The 25,855-nt window shown below is 36.3% G+C and overlaps 1 protein-coding gene across 3 annotated transcripts in view; it reads left to right on the forward strand.

Moving 5' to 3' along the window:
- LOC145671287 (sterol O-acyltransferase 1) overlaps nucleotides 1–25,855 on the forward strand; it is a 98,820-nt gene that overhangs the window by 17,360 nt on the left and 55,605 nt on the right. For all 3 annotated transcript variants that reach the window (XM_081740240.1, XM_081740239.1, XM_081740241.1), the window contains 4 exons: nucleotides 4,043–4,213; nucleotides 5,412–5,560; nucleotides 8,101–8,240; nucleotides 24,081–24,250. In XM_081740240.1, the coding sequence (XP_081596366.1) occupies nucleotides 4,043–4,213; nucleotides 5,412–5,560; nucleotides 8,101–8,240; nucleotides 24,081–24,250 (630 nt within the window). The remainder of the gene's footprint in view (nucleotides 1–4,042; nucleotides 4,214–5,411; nucleotides 5,561–8,100; nucleotides 8,241–24,080; nucleotides 24,251–25,855) is intronic.

The raw sequence follows: 25,855 nt of genomic DNA on the forward strand, positions 1-25,855 counted from the left end.
ACACAAAAATAAGTACTTTTTTTTAAAAAAAGATACACAAATAACTAGCAAAATTGTATGTAGTATTTTTACTTCAAAATATCACACACTCTCTTTTTGAAACAAAAAACAAAACATGAGAGAAATACATTTATATGATAATCTTAAAAGCTGCACATCAAGAGCTTGGTTTCGGGTGGTTCTGTACACTCTTGAAGTTTTTAAGTTTTAACTTTCATATACATTGTATGAATATCTAAAATAAATTTTTCATTCATTGATCACACACGTAATAATGTTACCACCTATCAGGTGCTTGGAATCTGCAAAATTGGTAAAATTCCGAATTCTATAATGCACTGACTGTTTCTTAAGCTTGTTCAGAATCGGGAAAGTACCAAATTTTCTGTTAATGGATCATATGCGTAATAGACTGTTCACCTGATCGTGCAGTTTCCTAGACTTATAACCACCTTCACGGTTTACCCAGTCCTGAAGGTTTCTGAATTTTTAACGACACGAATTCAACATATCATTACGAAACTTTTTTTTTTTTTTTTTTAAGAAAAAAGAAAAAACTATGGAATACATTTAAGAAGAGTGGAAAGAATCAATCACTGTTCCAATTCACAAGATAGGTGACAAAACTGAATGTAATAATTATCGAGGCATTTCTCTTAATATTCTATTAACAAGATTGATTCCATACGCAGATGAAATTATTGGAGATTATCAGTGTGGATTTAGGGAAATCGATCAACTATCGACCAGATATTTACTATTCGATAAATACTCGAAAAGAAATGGGAATATATTATCCAGTACATCAGCTGTTGATTGGTTTTAAAAAGGCTTACGACTCGGATAGGAGGGAAACATTGTACAACATTCTTGCAGAATTCGGAATACCGAAAAAGCTAGTTAGATTAATTAAAATGAGTTAAAATGAATCCCAAAGTAAAGTCAGAGCAGAAAAATACTTGTCCATGAGCTTCCACGTCGAAAATGGCCTGAAACAAGGAGATGCGCTATCGTCATTATTGTTCAGCTTTGTTTCGGAGTACGCTATAAGGAAAATTAAAGATAGCAACCAGGCCCTAGAGTTGAATTGTATTCGCCAGGTTACGGCGTATGCTGATGATGTAAATTTAATAGGGGATGATAGGAGAACAATAGAGAGAAATGCAGAATCCTTATTAAACGCTTGCAGGGACATGGGTTTAGAAGTGAATGCAGAGAAAACTAAATATATGGAAGTTCACAAGGATCGTAATATGGCAAATTATGGATGCGTTAAAATATCAAATAATACTCTCGACAAAGTGAATACTTTCAAATATCTAGGATCAATATCACCAGACCAAAATCATATCCACAAAGAAATTAAATGTCGACTGAAATCAGGAAATTCGTGTTATTATTCAGTTCAAAGTATTTTGTTGTCGCGAATTCTGTCGAGGAATTTAAAGCTTAAAATATATAAAACGATAATCATTCCTGTTGTATTTTATGGTTGTGAAACATGGTCGCTTGAGGAAAGAACGCAGACTGAAAGCATTTGAAAATAAAATCCTGAGACGAATATTCGGACCCAAGAGGAACGGGAATGAGGGAAACTTCATAACGAAGAACTGCATAATTTATACGGTTTACCAAACATTGTTACGGTCATCAAGTCTAGGAGGCTCAGGTGGGCAGGTCATGCAGCCAGAATGGAAGAAGGTAGGAACGTTTTCAAAGTTTTAACTGGAAATCCAATCGGAAAACGTCCATTAGGAAGACTTAGGCGCAGATGGGAGGACAATATTAAAATGTATCTCGCAGAAATGGGAAAAAATGAAATGAAATTTTTAAGTTTAACGTCCCACGGTTATGCCGGTTAGGCTAAAGGAGACGGTGATAATGAGAAATGAGTGAAATGGTGGAATGAAGAAAGTGGGAGGAAACTGGAGAACCCCGAGAAAACCCACGAGCACAGTGTTTGTCCACCACAAACTCCACACGGCGCGAGCTGGCATCGAACCCGGGACCCCAAGCACCGGAGGTGAACGCTCTACCACTGAGCCACCGCGTCTTATGTAGCCTCTCTGCCGAGAGAAACGCTAAACTCAAATCAAATAAAATGAATTCTGTATCGTAAGCATCATCTCGACTTTATTTATCTATTGCAACCGGATTGGTTCCAACATTGATTCTCAAGGAGGTTACAGACGGTTATATATATACTGAAACTGAGTTGTTCTATTTTTATGCCTTCTGGTTTCAGTAGGATAAAAGCTGATATGAAGTCTTTTCTTGGAATTTTGAATCCATATTTTATATTATATATATATATATATATATATATATATAATATAAAATTCCAAGAAATGACTTCATATCAGCTTTTATCCTACTGAAACCAGAAGGCATAAAAATAGAACAACTTCTGTTTCAGTTGCAAGAAATTGTTTCTTATATGGATTCAGGTTTGGTATGGATTATACATACCCTTATCGATTTAATGGAAGCACTTGTAGTTGGAAATATGTCAGATATCCAGGTTGCCAATGGTCAGGCGGCGATTGCAGTTTCGAACCGTTATCGGTGGTGTGTTAGATCAAACTCCATACTGCGTCAGGATCAATAGAACTGCAGTGCGTAATGAACTGGGCAGACGGTGATCGTATAAAATAGACGACCTTTCTGAACGAGACATGTTTGCTTAAGTCAGTTTTGTTGACTCTGAAACACACTTTACAACGTTTACAGTGTGCGTTTTCACTGTTATTCCTCACTTCTTTAATTCATTTGCTACATTCTTTATCTGCGAGCCATGAATTTTGGAAGCTTTTATTGTAACTCCATTCACTCATTATCTTAACATGGATAATACGATGACGTAATTAAATTCCCGATGTCCACATTTACACAGCTCCATATAATTATTAGGCTTAGGCATTAACCGAGATAGCAACACGGTCACTAATACTGAAACAGCTCGAACTCAACAAAAGCGTAGTGTTGTCAGATCTGGAAATTGAAAGGTATTAAAACAAGAATTGAACTAGTATCGAACATGTTAGTTTTAGTAAAGCTATTATTCATTGTTAATAGAATACTCAACAAACAAAACTTTTATTGTATTATATAAAACTAATAATTTGTGGTTTAACATATAGAAATAGAAAGTAGCGCATTTTTAAGAGTTGTAGTTTCTAGATAATAAAAAGTAGCGTCGCCCAATTTGAAATTTTGGTAGCGAGGGTACTTATAAAGTCGCCCAATCCGCTACTTGTAACGCAATGTGGTAACACTGCTCCGAAGTATAGATATTTGTGATAGTGTAGTACCCTTGTTTTGGAACACTGAATAATAAAATATTGTAATATAAGTTGTTGTGTGGCATAGAATTTGAAATTGTAGTAATCCAGGGGCGGATCCAGGACGAATTTCTGGGGGGGGGCAGTGGATCGTAATACTCTACTTAGAGCTAGTTTTAAGAGCTCCAAACTCTGGAATAGATTTTATTTATATATAAAATAAGAAAGTTTCCTCTTCTAGGGGGAGGGGGCGCCCCGTGTAGTAATCTGGCGTAGGGTCATTTGAAAGAATACAACTTTGTTGAGTTGGCAACACTGTTAATCTGATGGTACTCCAGAGTATGTTAAATTATTCCCTACTGTCAACATTTGCATAATTTAGCGCGTTTTATATGATTAGTTTAAAAGACACAAGGGCACAATCAAGATAAATGCTCCATCTTGTATATAGATATAATTGTATGTGTTGTGTGTATGTAAGCACATGGTGGCTTAGTGATATAGCGCTCACTTCTAGTGCAAGGTGGAAGACCCGGGTTCGATTCTCGTCGGGAGCTCATGTGGTTCGGATTTCACGTTAATAAGTAGGTCCCGTCTCATATAGCCTCGCTGCTGAAAGGGACATTAATTTCAAATTCAACTCAACTCAGCTACAATTTCATTGAGCTTTCTTAATGTATTAATGTAATAGAAAAGTTTGGAAAATAAATTAAAATATCGTCTTACTGTAAATTTATACTGATAAATGTTTATTTTTATAGGAAAGCGGACAAAGAAGGATGCCTTCCAGATAAACAGTTCCTAAGTAGAAACTCTTTGCTGACAGATCTTTTTGAGATCAAACACATACGAACTATCTATCATATATTTATTGCTATTCTTCTACTGCTGTTTCTAAACACAGCGGTCTACGATCTCGTGGATACAGGAAAGTAAGTTCACTTATCAGTATTTATCTGTTCTCATATAGTTTTTTAACATTATGAAAAAATTATTCTTTGCTAAGAAACTGTTTGCTAGATAATTACAACCATGGCAAAGTTATTTCAATAACACTTTTCGGGAAATTTGGTATAAATTGGAGTTTTCTTATATGAAACACAAATATGCCATCTTCATCACTGTAGTTCTTAGTAAGTAGTATTACAAGCTGAGAAAGTCCTAAATTATTTCTTTAGATTAAACAAATATTACAAATAGAAGCACTCTAAACTAAATTCTGGAAAATAACTAATCGAGTCAGTCAAATTTGATACGAAGGTCTGTCATATTTCTGGAAGATACAACTTTTAAGATACGAATTTTCTTTCTTAGTAAATGTATATGTGTACAGTAAAAAAGATTACTAATTCAAAAAGATGTAACAGCGAAGAAAAAGGAGAGAAGTATAGAGCAGAACCTACAATGATTAACGTAAAACGTTAAGCTCATTGACTTGTCTACGTTTGGTGCAAGTGCCTTACATTGCAACCCGCACGGAGATTGCTAAAGAACATTTTTTTTTGGGGGGGGGAAGGGGTTTTCCTCGAATTTTCGTGAATTTCCCCCAAATCATGGACGTTGTGCGATATTACTCGAAAGCTTGAATAATTACAAAGATAATTACGCATTAAGTATGAATCTAAGATAATTAGGGTAGAAGCTGAAACTTCCTAAGTGACAGTCGAAAATTCTCTGTTAAAAAAAATCAAAAGGTTAATAGTATTTCAAATTGGAGAGTGCAAGATCAATAATAAATTGAGATTCGTTTTTAGAAGATTGAAAACTATAAGAAATACCTCATTTCAAGCAAAAGAATTTTCACTGCTCAGCAGTATTATGTAAAAATATTAGATTAAGGAAAACAAGAATATTAAACCCACTTGCTTTTCAGTTCTACTATTTACGAATCCAAAGTGGGCTGGCGGCCAGCTATCATGTAATTTGTCGATACTTCTGCGCTGCATTCTCAGCTGTATATATATGAAAGTGCATGGTACTTGTATATTATATCGTTTCTTATGAACGGCTTACATTTTTAATAGTAGTGAATTTCTTCCGTACTTTAGTCATGTTGTACCTTGTTTAACGTAGAAATTACTGTTTTCTTTTTCTTATGTGAGTGCTTATTTCTCTTAATGTCGCTTGCAGATTCAACCTAGATTTCGATATAATCAGATGGAACTTCAGTGGATACAAAACAGTCCTTGTTGTGTGGCTTGGGATGATGATGACTACTTTCAGTATTTATTCCCTTTTCATGTTTTGGGCCAGTTACAGAACGATGCTGAGGCCAAAGTGTAAGTATTTTGCTATTATAATTAATTTTGTTTGCGATAACTAGCATTATATTGGAAGCACGATGGGTTAGTGGCAGATCGGTGACCTCTTGTGTGAAAGAGATGATTCCATATGAATGTATGGTGATCATCGCGTTTTTTTATTTTCTCTAATTCTCCCACTTTTTCATTTTATCCATTCCTCCATTCCTTGCATTCATTTCTCTGACTTATAGGGCATTGTCGTACGATGTTAAACTAATGATATAATTCATTTTACTGTTTGATTACGGGTTAGCTGTAATCAAGGATTCAGTCTAGGTGAAATGAGCATATATAGCAGAGATGCTACTTTAATGTAGAGGAGCAGAGGTTGTTAGATTTATCTTAAAATGGAATTTAAATGAGTTTAAAAAGGGAACCTCTAAATTGAAACTGCACCAGAACTATTCTTATTATTCATAATTGAGTGTATCTATAATTTTATCAAGAGGACGTTACTAGGTTCCGTGTCGAGTTTAGCAACCTAATCCATTTGACACTTTAAATACTACATTTGCTGCTCCACCAAAGGCACTTATTCTACATTAAGTTACCACAAATAATACACTAAACATGATTGAATTAAAGCGTCAATAGCCAAACAGAGAACATTCAAATTATTCCATGAGTACTAATCCGTCTTAATCGGCTTCCAATTCTAAAACCCTATTTGCACAGCATAAAACCTAGCAACTCAATATAACAGTGAATTATTTTATAACATTACTAGTCCGTGACTAGCCTCATTCCTTACCAGTCTCATTCCCAACAGTTTTTTTTTTCTTGGGACGTTGTTTTTTATTGTCCGTAATTAAGTCGTGTTGCTAGTTTCATCTAAATAACAAAGAAATTACCTAGAGTATTTTCAGTAGTAAGAGTGCATATGATTTCTGACTACAGGATGATTATAAATTCATTGATTTTCATTGTTTTATATATATATATATATATATATATATATATATATATATATATATATATATATATATATATATATATATATATATATATATAAAGTGAAATAAGTGAAATATGTGGAAAACTATTAACACAATACGTTCATTAGAAATTAGATTTCTGGGCTTTTGACATCTATGGCCATTTTAGCCTGTCATGTATGAGGTATGATACCCCTCGGCGACTACACTACCCGGGAAATTGAGGTGGAAAAAAGGAGTGTGGAAAGAAAGGAACCAGCCTGGAACCACTATGTTAGAGATCATTCCAGCATTTGCCTAGTGGGAATTAAGGGAAAACCTCACTTAGGATGGCTGGCCTGAAAAAGCCTTTACAGTTTTTCGGCCGAGTGTCTCCACCGGGAATCACAATATATTTGTACTAATAATGAAGCGAAAGAACACATTTAAAAGTTCATCTAAATATCTCATATTCGTAATCTTGGCTTGTGGCGGCCGTTGGCAACAATAATCTAATTTCCAAAATGGTGTCTTCGCAGTAGGAAACATTGTTTTGGAATATGAAGTGTGTTTTTTCGTTGTTACATACAGCACGCATTCCGTAAGCAGTTTGTAACTGCATCGCCTGGTCACCAGATCATTCTAAAATGGTATGGACAGTTTAAATATACTGGCTGCCTGTGCAAAGATAAAATTACAAAAGATAAAATCGTATTTCTTATGAAACAGTGGAACAAGTTAGTCGAATTAGACTATCTCATAGATGTGTGACGGAAGGTAGCCACATCAAACATTTGTAACAGTATCTGCATGCCACGAATTATCGTATGATGCATGTATGATTCGTTACTGTACGTTATAAATTTCTTCATACGGCTTCTTAAACCTGATGAGTCATTTATAATCATCTGTAAAGACAGAAATAAATGAAGAAAGACTTAAAAGACTAAATGCTCAGGAGTTGAACAAAGTTCTTGGTTTAATTCTGAGTATTTTAGCATCTAATGCTGACACAGAACGTATTTTTTCTTACATATGATGATAGAAAGGATATAATTCATATTTATTGAGAGCTGAATTAGAAATCACCATAAATTTGGCTACACGGGTAGAGAATTTGTAGATCATATAATAAAAAGTACAAAAGTTTAGGCTACTGTCAAAAATGTAAATAAATACAGCTTCAAATAAGAATCCCTTTACTCTGCAATCATTTTATATCTGTTTCTGTTGTGTGTAGTAAGAAGCTTGAACCTAAGTTTTTATTATTTTTATTTATTCATTTATAACAGTCCTAAGGTCGAAACAAGATCTCCCTTATGTTTACAAAAAAGTTGCAACCCTCCTGTCAGACGTTTTGAATGTTACGATTGAATAACATGTGGTCAGGTTAATGTGGGAGTAGTTTCAGAAAAGAGTATTTTATGTACTATGTAACATATATAAACGGACAGCTGGTCGACAAAGCTGTCCACTTAATATTAAAAATTCCAGTGATATTACTATTAATGTTAAACTAATATACTAAATTTTTGTTAATACAATGGAGAAAATGTGTTTAAAATCTGATTAAAAGTAAATAAATTGTATGTTTATTTTCAGCGTTGACATTAAAATTATGGGACTTCAGTTGGTTACTTGCATTCATTAGCTACCAAGTGTTATTTGTCTGTGTACCTGCAGTGAAAGTCATGAGGGAAAAGATGGCTCCAGCTAGTTCTGTTATTGTTTTAATGGAACAGGTATTCCATTTTTAATTTTGAATTTTATTTAGCTATTGTTTTGGTGGTCGTTACAATGTGGTCGTAACTTTTTCTTAACTATTTTTAACAAAATTAAGTACAATGGCAGATCAATAAGTAACGCATAATAATCTTTGTGGAAGAAAGTGTAATAGGTAATGCATCAAAAAATATATACAAAGAAAGGCTCACAGTAAAGCTGCTTTGCTACTTTTTAACATAGTCATCAAGTCTCGCAACACTTTGGCTCAAGTTTCAAAATATGTTGTTCTTAGAAGTCTGTTTTCCAAGAGATTGCTTGAATTAGGAATTAGATTTCTGGTCTATCGGCAACTAAGGCCATTTAACCCGTCACATATATGAGGGATGATCTCCCTCGGCGAGCACAGTATCCGATGAAAAGGAAGGAAGGAAGCAGTCTGGAACCATTATGTTAAGTACTATCTCGGCATTTACCTGGTGTGTAAGAGGGAAAACTCAGGATAAACCTCACTCAAGATGGCTGACCTCTAAAGCTGTTGCACTTTTTCGACCGAGTGGCTCCATCGGGAACTGTTTTCCTAGAGTATAGCCAACTGGGCATAACCGATTTGATTTCATCATCGGAATTGAAACATTGACCAGCCGTGAATTTCTTCATCAGTCCAAGAAAACGATAGTCTGAAGGTGCCAGATCAGGATTGTACGGCGCGTGCTACAGCATCTCCCTCCAAATTATCGCTAACAGGAGTAGCAACATGCGACTGTAGATTGTCATGAAGGAGTTCAACGTTAATGCTGGGGCGTTTGTCGTAAAGTTCACGGCACAACTTTGCCAATGTTTCATACGATACAATATTCACAGTGGCCGTGCGTATTAACACATGTAGAATTCCTTGCATATTCCAGAATACAATCGCTAGCACCTTTTCACAAATTGAGTCACCTTGAGTTTCTTTGGGGAATCGATGTGTTTCCATTCCATGAATATTCACTGTATTTTAGGGACGTATTTGTACGTCCATAATCTGTAACGATACTTTCCAGAAAAGCATGTCTTCGTTCAGCGTACCATACCAGTTGGTCCAGACATGTCATCGTTTGCTCCCCATATTGACGTCTATGAGATTCTTTGCAATTCACAGAACACCCACTTTACAAAATTTCAATCTGTCATGCATAGAAATGGAAAAAACTGGCGTTTTAGAGTGGATGATTTTTTTTCCATAAAATAGTTATATATATATATATATATATAAGGAAAGAACTAACGATCAGCTACTATAGTAAAAAGTGCCCACGTTAGGATAAAGTTATAATTGCTTTTTGTATACTAATTTGAGGATGCTGAATACAGTGAAGCTATTTTAAATATCCATCCATGGTGTCACGAGAAAAGTAACATCAAATTTGGTGTCTTTGAAGTACCGTTTATGCCAGTAGTAAAAGTGGCCAGTCTTAGATACATTTCTAATTTCACTTTTTATAGTAATTTAAGGACGTTGAATCCAATGGCACTGTTTTTAAACATACACGTCCATGGGGCTCTGAGAAAACTGATGTCCATGTAAAATATAAATTAATATAAAAGTCTTAAGTTTGAGGCCATTGTTCTCGTGATCCCATGGACAGTTGCGCGTTTAAAAATAGTTTCATTTTTACAACTGCGTGTGAAATAATGCGGGAACAAGCCAAATGACAGTAGCTCACAAATGTCCACATGTTCTAGGTACATACTCTTACAACACTGTAAGTATGACATTTCGATGAGTAACTGTTACGTGTGCTGTCGTCTGTTGGCAAACTTGCAAACCCAGTAGGAAACATTCCTAGTTGATAGTCAGTTTAACAGGTATGAGCCTCGAAACAACTATTCACTAGAATGGTTTACCTACTAGTTACTACATAGCTCCTACCTACTTCGATCAATTATTTACTTCTAAAACATGAAGTGCATTGATCTTGGTATTATATTGATATTATCACCCCGAATTGGACATATCATTCCAATATGTCGGTTATCATTCCAAATTGGACTCCGTGCTTATATGAAGTTTTTGTGTGCTTGTCTGTCTGTGTGTGTGACTACTGTTTTTCGAAGTGTTGCCAATATATAGAATGTCTCATTGGTGTCTGCTATTCAGAGCTCTCGCTGTATAGAATTTTTAGAACAGAGTTTAGAACAGTTAGCTTACGCTATTCAATTTCCTAATAAAAATAAGAAAATCGTCACTGAACAATACTCTAATAGTTTTACAAATAACTAGTTAAAATTAGAAAACTCAATGTGCTTACCGAATCATTTTTGCCTTTTGTTTTCTTACCGAATGACCGGTTTTCTTTTGATTCATGATTTTTGTGCTCTCTTGAAACTACATAATTCAAGCGTATTTTCGTGTTATAATGGTAAAAGAAAAGTGGAAGATACTTCCGTTAAAATTGAAATGTTTAAAAATGCCCAAAATTTTATGGGGGAAAAACCGTGATTTTTTCCCCTCAGAAAAGCCGTTTTTTTTCGTTTTTTTTTTTTTCGAGTCCTTGCATTGGTAGTTATGCACCACATCATTGATCATTGTATCGTACGAAATTTGAACATATTTGACAATTTCGAAGATAGATTCACTGGTCATTACGAATTGCCTCTTCAATGGTTATGACATCTTGTTCACTTGATTTTGTTACTACACGTTCGGCACTCAGCAATTCGGCAGAACTCAAACGCGCTTTAACAAAGAATTTGTACCACCTGTAGATGGTGCTACGGACAATAAAATTTTTCCCATTACGCACACCATCTCTATAAATTTCACCCTACGATTTGTCATTTTGCCTATACGTCTCTGTGGTCTTCGCAAGTAGGTGACTAACATACGCGTCAACATTCTCAGTATTTCATGCTTCTATCGTTAGAGGTACACCTCTTCTCTAAATTGCCGACTACAGTGCGGACTTCAACTTACTTCTCTTTCAATTTTCATGTCCTAGGCCAGTACAATGTCCCGTGAAAAAAATGTTTTGTTACTTGTTAATCCATCCACGTAAATAAAACGAAAATATGAAGTTTTTCAATGTGGGAGTTTGATAAAACTTGGTATGGAGCATTAACAGGAAACAATACTGACAACTTACGTTGTAGTGAGAAAAATGATGGCTGCTTACGTGCATGCATTTTTTTTTTCTTTTGTGCAGGAAGGATTAATACGGAAACATATCTAGAAAATACACATAAGCATATATTTAACAAAACAAGTTATGCTTCTACTCTTAAAAATCACAAGATTATGTGGCTTATATTTAATGTGATGACCTCTATAAAGTGCTGTAGTTTGCTATAAAATAAGCATGTATTGCGGTCCTTAGAAGTCTAAAAAATTGAAGTTTTTGTTGTGGTTCAGAATTAATGATTTCCATTAAAGTCTGTCAATTTAAATTCGACTGTTTGTGTTTTATATTGGTATCTAGTTTGAATTTAGCTTCTGCTATTTGTGATTCTTCCTTTTGACTGCTTTCAGTTATTAAGGGACGAAAGTGTTTTTGAAAATGTACTTTAACAGTAAAGAAAGTGAAGGAAGGTGGTTTGTAATAATGTTTGTAATCTTTTCTGATAAATTGTTTTCCATGCCCCTTAGGAAGTCCTTTCTTTTGAAAATTATCTATATCCGTATTCCGTATCAGAAATTAATGATCATCTACTTCTAGTGTAAAAGCCTGGTTGGATCCTGGTTGGGTATGAGAAGATGTGAGTAGGTGCGGATAGCATTGTATTCGTGGGTTTTCTCAGTTCTCCCGTTTCTTCCCACTACCTTTATCCCAGCAGTTCTCTCATTGTTATTCACGCGTATTTTCATCCGAAACATAACCACTGAACTTTAGTGTACCTTGCAGTGATGACAATATTAGTTACTGAAATAAAGTGAATCGGTCATTGCTAAAGAAAATATGTTTAATTTTGTTTGGAAGGCACATATTCCTTTTTAACAATGACCGATTCAGTAATTTCCAAATAGCTTAGTATCGCTTTCAAACATACTAAGTTCGAGAGTATAAATAGCATGGAAATAAAATACAAGGTATTCCAAAATGAACATCGGAGTTTTAATTAAATGAGCTTATGTGTTCAATACAGAAATGAATCATACTTTGAAAGGAACGGTAACTCCAATAGTTTTCGGTCACAAGTTACAAGTGCTTAATGTGGCACAATACTCGTCTAGTTTGTGATCAGTTTATTCTCACACTGAAGCTTGCATATGTAATGTAACAGGCTTCACTGCTGTAAGAATGTTGGGTCGGAATTCCCTGAGATTGTCAGATAGCGGTGGCACGTAAACACGATCCTTTACGTACCCCTTAGAAAAAAAGTCACAGAGGCCATTGCAGAAAAGCCACGCCATCTTCACAATGACAACCGATCCACCGTTGGGGCAAAATAGCATTCGATCAATTCCGTATTTCACGATTGAAGTGAGATGGCGCGCCCTTTCTGCCACTTGATGTCTTTTTTTTTTTTTTCCCTCACGATACAGTTGAGGGTAGAACCATTGCTGGAACACGTTCAAATATGCAATACTGCGAATAATGTTTTTAAAAGTCCGTACAGTTATTCTTGGAATATTGCCAAAAAAAAAAAAAAAAAAAAAAAAAAAAAAAAAAAAAAAAACTCAGTGTTTTGGCGAATTCCTTATATATTCCACTATTTTGTGTAAATTTTCAGACCCCAAATACACACATTATAAATATTCACTGTTGCGCTGAAATAAAACGAGAGTTCATCAATAAAGATCAGACGACTTAGAAAATCATCATTTTCCATGTTCAGCACTTTTTCGCAAAAGTTGACGATCATATTATTTTCAGGCTTTAGGGCCAATAACAGTTGCAGATAGTACAGCCCCAGTTACATTCTTGTTCGTAATACCGTTCAAACAGTCGTGATCGGCATTGCTAGTCCTTGACTCGCCCGTCTTATATATCCTGGGACTCCGGAAATTTACTCTGATGTATTCCTCTTGCTCATCTGATACACTTGATCTTCCGGAGCTCTTCCCCTTTGCAAAAGGATCCCGTATTCTTAAATTGCTTGTATCACCTTCGGATTTGTTATCCGATGGGTGATCACATCCATATTCCAGCTGAAAAGTATGTTGCACTCCCATTGCTGAGTTACAATTTGCAAATTTCAAGACACAGAAGGCTTTACAACTAGCACCATGCTACGGCGAAGTTGGGAAACCCACGTGCAAAGTGGAAAAAAATTGTTGAGTTACTTTTCTTTTAAGGCATGTTCCATTTCTGTTTTGCAAGTAAGAGTGAAGATGCACTTGACTAAAGCCCCGATAATCATTTAGAAACACTCTGTACATTTTATGTAGAATGTCCAAAAAGATGCAATGTCGAGTTCGATTGGTCTAATGTAAATTCAAGATCCCATTATCATTGTTTCTTTATGTATGTGGTTAATTTTGGTAATTGAGCTCCTTCGTGACTAAGCGGTTAGCGTATGCGCCTTTGGCGCTGGAGATCCGGGTTCGATTCCCGGCGGGAGTTCATGTGGTTCGGATTCCACGTTAATCAGTAGGTCCGCGTCTCATATAGCCTCGCTGCTGAACGAAACAAACTCAAAATCAATTTTATAATTACTATTACAGTGCTTGGGGGTTGAAAGCAGATAGGAAAACATGAAAAAAAAAAAAAAAAGTGTTACACCGAAGTCGAAAGCGGCGTCCTTTCCGAGTTGTGAGAGCGGAAAAGTGCTGAAAATTGAACTTTGAGTATTAATAGCGCAAAGAGACCTTGACTTAATTTGTGAAGTTCTGTATCTACTGGGGCCGTTCACACAAATGTAAATTCGATTAATAATTATAATAATAAATACATCGGTCAAGAAGGTGTGAAAATGTCTTTGCAGATCCTAAGAGAGGTTTTTCTTCATTCGCGCCAGGCGTCGAATTGGTACCTAACTTGTAGTCCCTAAGTAGTCTCCTTTCCAATGGTTTTAACTAAGGACGTAATTCCTCTGACATCTTCGTCATCAAGCCGGAGATGCCATAACAACCTTTATAATTTTAGTAAATCTTCTCGGGCTATCAGCCAGGTGAAGGTATTGACATCCGATGTTTTGAGTGCAGTCATTGCATTCATCTTCAAGGATTGTGATGAAGAGACCAGAGTCAAGTGAAGTGAAATCTGTTTTGCCCTCGAAGGGGGAAAGATATTAGATTTTAAACGGCTACTTTGTCCAATGTGTATATTTTCTGGTGATGTGTTTATTATGAACAAAATGTTCTGGAAGTTAAGGTATATTATATTTTGTGCAGATAGGATTTTATACTGGAGGCATTCTTAATCATCTTAGGTAGTTCTGAATCATATCTTTTAAGATCATCCAGATTGAACGCCCATACACGCGAAGAACAGGCGAAGTCCACAACATGGGAATCAATTGAAAAACTTTTTATTGTGATGAGCTGAAGTATCTAACGCCTGATTGGGTTTGTTGTGGTTCTCTGTGGGTTATCTCATTGAGCAGTATGTCGTGGTCCCCTGGGTGTATATCTGCTTACTGTGTGTTTCAGATGTAAAGCATCACGGGCAGTAGCCAATGTGCGCGATATTCCGCGCGGTGTTGCCGGATTGCGGACTCCCCTTTCCCTTCTCGCTTTTCCTCCAGTTGAGATTATGACATACATTGACATCATTATTCATAATGTAAATATACTGTTCCAGCAAACTCAAGAATTTTGACTGTGCATCCTAGATGTATATATAGCAACTAAATTACTTACCTATTAACTTTTCCAGTGGATATGCTAAACACTCGTCTTAAACACTACTTTCACTATCGTCTATGTCAGTTAATATTTCGTCATTGTCTGAATCTGAGTCTTGTAAATTTATTATCATGGGCTAAAAGAAATTGTAAACACAAAAAATAATTCTTCGAGCCTGACTTCGTAGCATTTTGCTTTAAAAGAAAACTCCGCACTTGTACTTGGTTTGCTTAAAGACATTGTCAGCTATAATTTTGGAGAACAAACGAACTACCACGAAAGAAAGCAACCCAGACACTGATGAATTCTGTTTATGCTAGAAGAGAAGTTACGTTCCTACACAACTAGCCCCTTTGTTTCCTTATCAGTTTTTATAACGAGTAATACTCTTGGGCTTGGTGTAAGTGTCACAAAAGCAATTCGTAAGCAACTCGATATACTCGAGTTTGTTTTGGGTTACGATAATTTATGACGCCATTCAGACGCCTGGTGCTTTTGAATCCCTTGTAGAGGAGAAAAGAGGGAATAAAAGTCGCACATAGTAAGGCCGTGAAATGTGAAAGAAAAAAGAAAATATAATGTGTTTCTTCTGTCGAATAAGGAAAAAAACTATCTTGAAGTAAATTTCAGAACAATATTACGAATTTCCCATACTTTGTTCTTACGATGTTATATGAATCAGATTGCAAAGGCGTGTAGCCACGGGGAAAAGGGAGCCCTGTCTTTCCAAAATATTTCCAACTTCAAAATGAGGTTCGTCTGTATATGTTTAATAAACTTATTTAATAGTTAATGCAAATGAGGGACGTTTATAATAAAATATGAAAATTAAAAAAAATCAAACATCATCAATACGGTTTCTGTATCTAATTAAAACAACTAAAATTAATCATACGCTTTATATTCTCATTTCCCTAACTGGGCGCACACCGTATGAACTCTTTACTATATTATTGCACAATAATATCTTGAGTTGATATTTTTTCGAGTTTTTTTACCTTTACTATTTTAACCCACATAAACACAAAGTCAGATAAACAGACTGCAATAAACAGCATTTGTTTTCTTATGAATAGCTTATTGATTCATCTCCTACAATCCGGTTTTCAACTTCAGTACTGTCAAGATCCGTCTTTTGATAAGGTAGCATCGTGAAAATATAATATATGTATAGTATGTATGGTGAGTTAAAATGGTTTCATATTCCGAAAGAGATCATTTTTTCTCTTTTAAATGTGTGAAAAGCTTTCCTCCCCCTGAAAGTAATGTTGCCCTAGAACAAACTGCCGGTTATACCCCTGATTATCCTGTAGTAAAAGTTGAGTTCTGTTTCCAAATTGAAGAAAAATCCACTGGAAATTAGACGCGGAACTCATCGCTCGTTTTACTAATTGTTTTATATGGAAACCTTTAAAAGCGTGTATCATTACAACCAGTTGACATAAAAAGATGTAGTTTTCACGTATGTGTTCGTAATTCTTTTCTCTACTTCGTGAAGTGAGCAGTTGATGTGCTAATACAATATTTCTAATAAGCACCTCTGGTATTGTCAAGATTCGCAGTAGCGCGAGAAGTCAGCGTGCAGAACTGCTTGTCGCGAATTGTCAACACCGCTCAAAGCCAATTGGACGCCGCGTGAAGCCAACTCAAAGCCATGCCGCTTGTCATTTGAAACACACAATAATCAGCTTCGACCAGGTTGAGGTGGTGGTGTATTATGTGTATTAAGTGTACTTCTGGTGTGATGACCTTTTAGATCTGATTGTCAGCGTTCTGAAATGGTCAGTCTGGGCATCAGCTACTTCCGGTTCTGTGACGATTCGCTTCGCAGGTGCTCAATGAGATTCTTTTTAATTTATTGCTAAGTTTTCTTCTGATTATAATGTGTAGTTGTTTCCCTGGATAGCACTCCGGTTTTCTCTAAAGCATTGTTTTCTTTTCCTTTCTGTCTGTTTTCTTTCTGTTCATCTTTACATCTATCCTTTCCTTGGATCTTGTATCGGTTATGCAATCTTCGTGAGTGTGGCTGTATGGGTATATCCGTGTAGCAACAGTTATTCTCAGCCAATTTTTGGGTATTTCTTTGTCTACAAGTAAGTGAGCAGTTGTTTCGACCGCGTAATGCAGATGATTTCGCGGCATCAGAATAGCTATAGACGGAGTTGGGTGATCCCGTAGCTGGGGAGAAGATAGCTTCTGGGGGCAAGCCTTCTTCAGAAGGTGACTTCCTTTCAGGAGTGTTTTGCGTTAACTTCTCTGATGATGGCTGCAAATGCTTTCTTTGTTTTCTTCTATTTGTTGGTTGGTCTTCTACGTGTAACCTCTTGCCTGTTTTTGCTTAGAATTCTAGTCCTTGCAGTCCGTGGCGTTTTCATATATCCTCTCTTTAATTCCTGCGTGGGCCTAAAAGGGCCTTAACACTTTGTCGCTCTGCACCCAGTAATTTAAAAGGTGGGTAGGTGTTTCTTTGTTTTCTCGGTGTAAGAAGCCCCTTTGTATAACACCCCAAGGTATCAAGAGCTACGACGTTATAGGGGTGTGTACGTGTAGTTGTTTGTGGGTGTGGGTGTATAAGCCTAGCCTACTTGCTCTCTGATTGTCGGCAAGGCCTGTACATGCAAGAATGTCTACTCTAAGCTCGGTCACTCAAGAGGGGTATGGGAGCAAATAGTTAACGGTCTGATGAGATCAGAGATATGGGCATGTATATATATGGTGACTATCTACAGGCGGAGCTATGAATGGGTGCTTGTGATTGGCTGAGAGAAATGCTAACCTCTCGTTGGCTGAGGGAAATGCTGGCTTCTCGTTGGCTGAGGGATGCTGGCTTTTGATTGGCAATTGTTGGCCTATGAGAAATGGCTTTGTTGAATGTTCTCTTTTGTTCCTGAAAAGGTTTGAACAGATAGGGCTGAGTTGAAACCCATTGTCTCTGTTGAAACTGTTCTGTTGATTTCTTTGTGTATGGGCCTGAGGCAGTGCATCTTTTCCTTTTAAATACTTCAATTCTCTCAAACATAAACAAACTATTTGCTGAGCAAAACAATATATTCACATAAAAAACTACATACGTGTTACAGTTTCGCCAACCAACACTTTGGCTTCATCAGACACTATCAGCAAATAGTTTGTTTGGTTTTAAATATATACAAAGCAAAGCTTCTACTTATGGAAAATATTCAATTCTCTGTGGGTCATCTTATTGAACTGTGTGTCGTGGTCCCCTAGGTGTATATCTACTTATCAGCTACGACCGGGTTGAGTTGGTGGTGTATTATGAGTTTGATTTTTTCGTTTTCGGTGTTAGGCTGTTTCCGGTATTCTTTTTTTGTGAATCGTGATTCGGATTTCTACGAAGGAACATCTATATATCAAATCTTTTAAAACTATGACACTGCTTAACTACACTCTTTTGAATGCACTTCTCAAAGCTAACTCGAATGTGAAAAATATGAGACCTTCATGAGTCGCTGTTTAGTTTCCCCCTCCAGGACCGTGCATAGAGAAAGGGGCATAGCCTCTTTCCCTGTGCTTGTTATCTTTCTCATCTGTGAGACAGAGAGGGTGTGGGCTTCTGATACCTGTCTAAGGTGATCCTGGATGTCTTCCGGAGATATGGGCATGTGTATATGATTACTATTTAGAGACGGAGCTTGGGGGCTTGTGATTGGATGAGGAAAATGCTAGTGTCTCGTTGGCTGAGGGATGCTATCTTCTGATTGGCTATTTTTGTGGCTACGAGAAATTGCTTTGCTGAATGTTCTTTTTAGTTCCTGAAAAGGGCCGACCAGATACTGCTGAATTTGAATCCCATTGTCTCTATTGGAACTGTTTCTTTACCATGAGATAGCTGTGGTTTTCTTTATTATTTTCCAAATATTGCTGCACTTGACTACTATGGTGGTATTTGTAAAATCAATTTGCTAGCTGTTTATGAATAACTTTTATACAATGTCTGACAAAGCAAGTATTCTGTTGAGTTTGCCAGAGGTGTGGCCGATGAAAGGCAATACGGTAGTAGAGATAATCCTCACTCTTAACTTTTTTCATCACTTTGTGTTGAGAAGTAACGGCCCTTTTTATGGCCATGTTGATATCTATAAGACTGTAGCCATTCTCTCTTAGAGTGGAACGAAGATGGTTGAATTCCTCTTGTAAACTTCACTGGTCATTTATGGAGACTGCTCTGTAGATCAAGGTGTTTAGCACTGTAAGACTATGTGACTTGTGATGAAAGCTGCTTGCGTTAAGATAAAGATCCGTATGTGTCGGCGTCCTATGTACGTTATATGAAATAAATAAATAAATAAAGAAATATACTTACATCTTTCTCTGAGGTAGTGGCCAGCAAATTAACATGATGTTTGGATTTTTTCGCTATTTCTCAATGTCTTTGCTTTTACATTTTCATCAAGGGAATTTACAAAGGTGTTGTCTCTTTTTCTTTTTATCCAATTTTCTAGCACCTTCATGGACATCTTGCAAATTGCGAAGCAGCTTTTAATTCGTCAATTCACAAAGAAAGTTTAAGTACTACTAAGCAAACATTTTCGAATTGAGGTTGTACTGAAATGATCAAAGATTGCTGTAACACGCTCATACGCTACAAGTCTTTCCTGACTTTTGGTTTCTACCCGTACTGTTAACAAGTTTTCTTCAAATATTTTTATCTGAATGAAACCGAAACAACAACAAAGAAAATGTTTATTTTTACTCCCCTTCCCCCATTCATTAGGTTGCCGGAAAACTACTACTACAGTACTAGCTGTTGAGTATTTATAGAAGTCAATTGCCACATTTTTTTAAATGTCAATTGCGGCTACAAATGAACAGTACTAATCCAAGGTTAAGTGTTGTAGTTGATTATATTGGGAACGACGGTGAATACTTCAAACTAGACCGACGATAGTGGAGGTCAACGCGATTAGAAAGGAGCTTGTTCGATCCCATATTGTCTTGCTCAAATTGTATCCAATTGGCAAACTTTGAATTTGGATCAAAGAGGGCGTGGAAACTGTGGTCATTCCTATGCGAAAACAAAAATTTCAATGTCACCACATGATTATAGGCCTACTCCTCATCCTAAACTCTATCTCCCTCTGATCTTTAGAAACGAAAGAGTTCTACACTGATCTTTAGTGATATCGCATGACATCTTGAGGTAAAAGCCCTGCAGGTTCAGAGTGCTGTTCTTCATTATAGAAGGGATTCTCGGAAAACTCGATTCCCACAACCCGAAAACGCAAACATTTTAAAAGAATTTAGACATCATTCGCAGCAACAGCCTGACGACTAGCTGTTTAGTGAGAATGTTTGTTTTGAAATACAGTACATAAAAAACAGTTATTATTTGTTCGAATAAAGTGGGTATACTATGGATCGAATATAGCGTATACCCGCGTACTTCCTAAATTCTAGGTGGCTATACGATAGTTTCCAAAAATTAGAGGTGGGTATCCGTATACCCTCCCTTACATCCCTGCGCTGAACCGATTGCAATAAACATGTTTCTATTGTCGCCATTGGCTACGGTTTTTGTTCTATGGCGAAAAACGTTCAAACCGGAAATGGTTAAATTCTTTCACTTTTGGTTTGAATAGACCATTAGCCTAGAATATGTAACCTGTACTTTAGAAACCGAAAGGATTACATAAAAACAGTTTCTCGATATCTTTTACAGTTTTTACTCTATTGAAATCGGAATTGAAGCCGGAAGCAGTAGTAAATTTCAACCACTTACGGTTTCGTCAGTGTGTTGCACATGATGACGATCCGTTCGGTTGAGGTTCTGAATTGATTATAGAAAACCGCTTGTCAATGTCTATTCTCGTTTTCGTTCTACATCGAAAACCGTTGAAACCGGAAATGTCTACTTTCAGCTACTTCCGGTTTGAATAACAGGGTAACGAAGAAGATGGAACCTATTCTCGGGACACTGAATCGACTGCAGAAACCGCTTCTCGATGTCTCTTATCCTTTTTGCTCTGAAATTATCGACAAACAGACGGACGGATATTTGCGTTCTCACTTTATAAGACATCCGACATTTATGCATAATATAGTTTGCGAGTCTAGAAATAATAATTACTTGATTGCGTTTCGTATCTGTACTTCTCGTAATTCAGATTGTTTGGATGAAACACTGGAGCAATTTCGTACGGTTTGTATCGTACATCTGGATGCATTCTAGTAAATGTATCTATTTCAATTTTCAGTATACAAGAAGGGAGGATTCATCGTAAGTTTTCGATTTTGGTTTTAGTCCGTTGAATGAGAAGTCACGTAAGTTGGACGGACGAACATTTGAAACCGTCTTTTTGTCATGAAGTGTCTGTTGAACGAATTCCTTGAAATCTCACTTTTTTTTTCACCCAGATCTCTGTTTACTGCCAAATCATTCAAAAATTTAATGCAGGATTTTCGATTTTGATTCCAGGTGGAAGAACATGTAGTCCGTAATGTGTTCAGTGATCTTCCACCAGGGATCGGGCCCGAGATCTTCTATGGAAGGTAATCAGTATATGAATGTATAATTTCGATGCTGGACAGGGGTGTTAAGTTCCATTCAATTAATCATTCAAATGCAAAAGGAAAGACCAGAGATTCGATAACTAATAAATTATCGTTGGGGTACGATTTAATAGTCACTCTTGAGGAGTTGAATTCACGTTAACATGAAATTAACAAGAAACGGTTTGGAAAACAGACATCTACAGATAGAATAGGTGTAGAAAAATAAGTAATTTTGTAGTTGTTTATCTGATACATTTTAGAAAAGAAGTTTTTAAATTTATGGCTCTGTATATGCAGATCATGTATGGAATAATTGGTATTGTTTTATTTAGTATTATTGATGGAGTTACTGCTTGTGGAGTTTCATCGTACAGTCAATGACGAAAGTTCTTTCCGTTTGATGAAACTAGTTTCGTAAATAACTTCAGAATGGAAGGACAATTTGAGTATAGATTTCAGTAAATTAAAAAGAATGTAATTTTCGGTACGTTCCAGTCATACTACCGTTATTCCCAAAATAAATTTTACCAAACGAAAACTTTTGACGCTGACTGTACAAGGGATGATCATAAGTGTTGCAATATATCCACAATCCAAGCAGCAGGCGCGTGTATACGCCATGATCAATCATAAGTACGAGGTCAAACTGGCCCAAGAAATAGTGTGGGAAGCAGACTATTTGGCACATACCGCCATTTCGTCAATATCTTCAGTTAGTTTTTAGTAGCAGTGATGATAAGTGCTCAACAACATTAGGTATTAAACACTGCGACAATAACCCAAAACATTTGTCATCCAAAAAGGGAAGATGCAGTGAACCACAACACGGCAACTTGTTAGTTCCAGAAATTTCGTGCAAGTTATAAAAATGTCTAAAATCAACTAAAGTCCAGCCGCCTTGAGATTACATATTCTGAGCTCATCCGACACACCATTAAGGAAAATCCATCCAGCAGCAACTCGGCATATCCCAGTCCACTGTAGTGCGTCACCTTCAAAAACTCGGGAGAACCACCAGGAGCTGCTGCATTGTGCTACAAGAGTTGGTCTCAATTCAGGCTCAGAGGAGAATGGATGTGTGTCAACAACAGCTGCAAAATTTACGTGATGTGCATTTCCTGAAGCAGTTTGTCACATGCGACGAAAAGGTCGGCGTGTTTCCGAAAACTGAATCTGCAGAAACAGTGGTTGAGCAAATGCCAACCACCAGACCTGGTCGTTAAACAAGAATTGTTTCCAGAATAAAGCCATGCTCTGTGTGTAATGGAACTACGAAGAGCAATTCATTTAAAGTTTATTTCAAACGGTCGTACCATCTTATTCTGAACAGTAGGAACGGATGTGTGTTGCACTATATATATAAAAACTGCATTGGTAAACCGAAAGCGCGCTCTGCTGCAACAGGATAACGCGAAAGTACATGCGGCTTCGAAAAGGTACAAAATATTTAGTAACTTAAAAGCATTGAATTGACACCACACCTGGCATATAGTCATGACCTTGGCCCTTTGGATTACCATGTGTTTCGGTCCATTGCGCGCTTCCTGAAATCACAGTGCTTAACGAACAACATGAGGTGGAAACAGCAGTGACCGATTTCATTGCGAACAGACTTAGGTTCGATTCCCAGTAAGGACAATCGGTGGAAAAAATGTATCCTCAGCTGAAGTCAAGCCAGCCATTCTGAGAGATTTTCCGGGTTTCCCTCATTCACGCCAGATGAATGCCGGGATGGTACCTATCACACAGGTCCTAGGCCGCTTCCTTGTTTCCTTCCCCTGATAGCGTGCTCATCGAGGGACGTCATCCATAATATGTGTCGGGCTTAAGGTCATACATGCCGGTAATAATCAGAAATATGTGTAAATAAATAAATAAAGTTACTTATACGGCTGTAAGGACAAGACGTAGTGTGAACGTGAAATCAACGAAAGTAGTTATAGAAGGTACAACACAAGGGGCTATACTTCGAATGTTAACTTGCTTTCAGTTACTGTAATAGTGACAGGTACTTTGTGTCCCAGAATAATGTAAGACTTATGACTTATCCTTGTTAATGGAAATACTGGTTACATCGTTTTTCTTACATGGTAACTAGTTCCACAACATTATGGATACTAATTGAAATAAAAAAGGTAAGCATTAAATAGTAAAGTATGAAACCGTTCAGAAAATTCTTACCTACGCAACCAACACAGTTAGAATTTTCATTTATCTTTTTAACAATTTGATTCAAAATGCATCACTTTGTGTCTGTAAGTAAATATTATAATTATTAATTCGTTTGATAATGTTCTAATGCTAAAATAAGGTAGGAAAACCTTCGCTTGAGGAATTTATTAGTATCGTAAATTATTATAAATAAACTACCACAATCGTCGCGAAAATATGAACAATTTTAATTACCGATATTTACTTGAATATTTAGTGCACTATAGTGTGTAAAAGATTGAGATTGGTGTGTGTGGATAAAAGTAAGTGTTGTAGGAACAAAACTAACAAAAATTGAAAATTGTGGATAAAAGTAAGTGTTGTAGGAACAAAACTAACAAAAATTGAAACGTTGTGTACTTCGCAGGTGCGTATGATGATGAAAGCTCATGCATTTGTCAGATGTAATGCTGCCCGAGTGCTACGTTACAAGCCACATCAGTCTGGTGACAAAGACGAGATAGTTTACCCAGGATTCTCTCAGTACCTGTATTTCCTATTTGCACCAACTCTTATTTATAGAGATAGCTATCCAAGGTGAGTTTACTTACGAATGATGAGAACAAAGGTTTACAACAACCCGCACTTTTTATTTGTAAGACAAGATAGGGTGTACCAAACACTCCCAGCTTTTGTTAAGCTTTGAATGAGTATAAAGAGATTTATAGTTTTATCTAGCGGGAAATAGAAACTATTTCGTGCTAAGGAAATGTAGTTGCTATTACGCTAATTTTTCAGTTAAAATAGAAACCAAATGAGTGGTTAGCAGAACTAGCCACTGTGCTTCAAAGGGAGCTTGTTAGTACAACCACTATAAAAGAGTTAGAGTTAAAAAAAGAAGTTTTCTAGGATGTTTAAGAATTTAGGTAGAGTCTGTAATATTACACATGAAGATAAGAAGTTATAATTTTTATTATAATTTCCTTAATAATAATTCTCCAACATTTTTTAGAAATTATATTTTTTTGTAGGAATGCGGTTTTTGATCCATGTTTAATATGTTTTCGTACGCGTTTTGTAGATATCCTGTTAATTCTGTTACTTCAATTCAGTTATACTTTGTGTATCTTTTTTAAAAAGTAGAAATTATTATATATAATGAGAACCAATAAAAGATCGAAGGCTGTAACTGTCACTATAACGCATTTTCAAGCTCAATCATACAAGCTAGCTACGAAAGCTCATACAAATATTTCGAAAGTCCTATTACAACGAAATTTATAAGTAAAAATGTGCGACTAGGATGAAGATCGAGTCCGGGTTTGCGGCCCACACTGCCAGCACGTTAACTATAAGTACTACGCTATCCAGTCTCTATTCAGATACGTAGAGCCCTCGGAAAATAAATAAATATATTATTTGGTTCCTCCACTACCCCCTGCTCTTGCTGTTTACTTACGGTCTTACTAGCAGACGCATCTGCCTCTTAATCTGGTTTAATCTCTCTCCTTTTTGACATTGTCTCTTCTCTCTTTTCGTATTTTATACCCAAGTGTTAGGGGTGGAGCTTTTATGACCTGAGTCCTAATAATTATATTTCGGTCCTAATAATATATGTATTCTTCTTTTTGAAGTATTCTTTATTCTGGAAAGTAAAGAAAAAAATATTAGTAGTACATAATAACATAGTTAAAACACATTGAGAAACACACAATACAAACACATAATCCAATAGAAACACACAATATATATATATTGTCGCTTCTCTTCTCTTTCTCATTTGGGTTTCTCACCTTATAAACTTTGTGTTATTGACATTTTTCTATCACTTGGTTTCCACTTTATATTGATATTTCTGAAATTCACCTAAGTTTTCACCTGTTTTTTCTCCTGTATAAACTTTGCTGCTTCTCTCCTGTGCTTCTTCACTTTAAAATTTGAGATATTTCTAATAACCTGATAAAATCTGCCTTGAATTTTACACAACTTAATTACAAACACAAAATACCTACCTACATACAAACACAACACACACATTATACATTAACACAGAACTTCTCTACTTCCTTAGAACAGCTATGTTATATCTTAAAATAATTTCTCAATTGATAAAATAAATCTAACATGAGTTCTATCATGGTTTTCTCCTGTATGTTCCTTCTTCGCTATTTCCTTCCTGTGTTCACCATTTTTAAGTTATTT

This window comes from Thermobia domestica, chromosome 15 (assembly GCF_964235325.1).
Source record: "Thermobia domestica chromosome 15, izTheDome1.hap1.1, whole genome shotgun sequence".
Taxonomy (NCBI): domain Eukaryota; kingdom Metazoa; phylum Arthropoda; class Insecta; order Zygentoma; family Lepismatidae; genus Thermobia; species Thermobia domestica.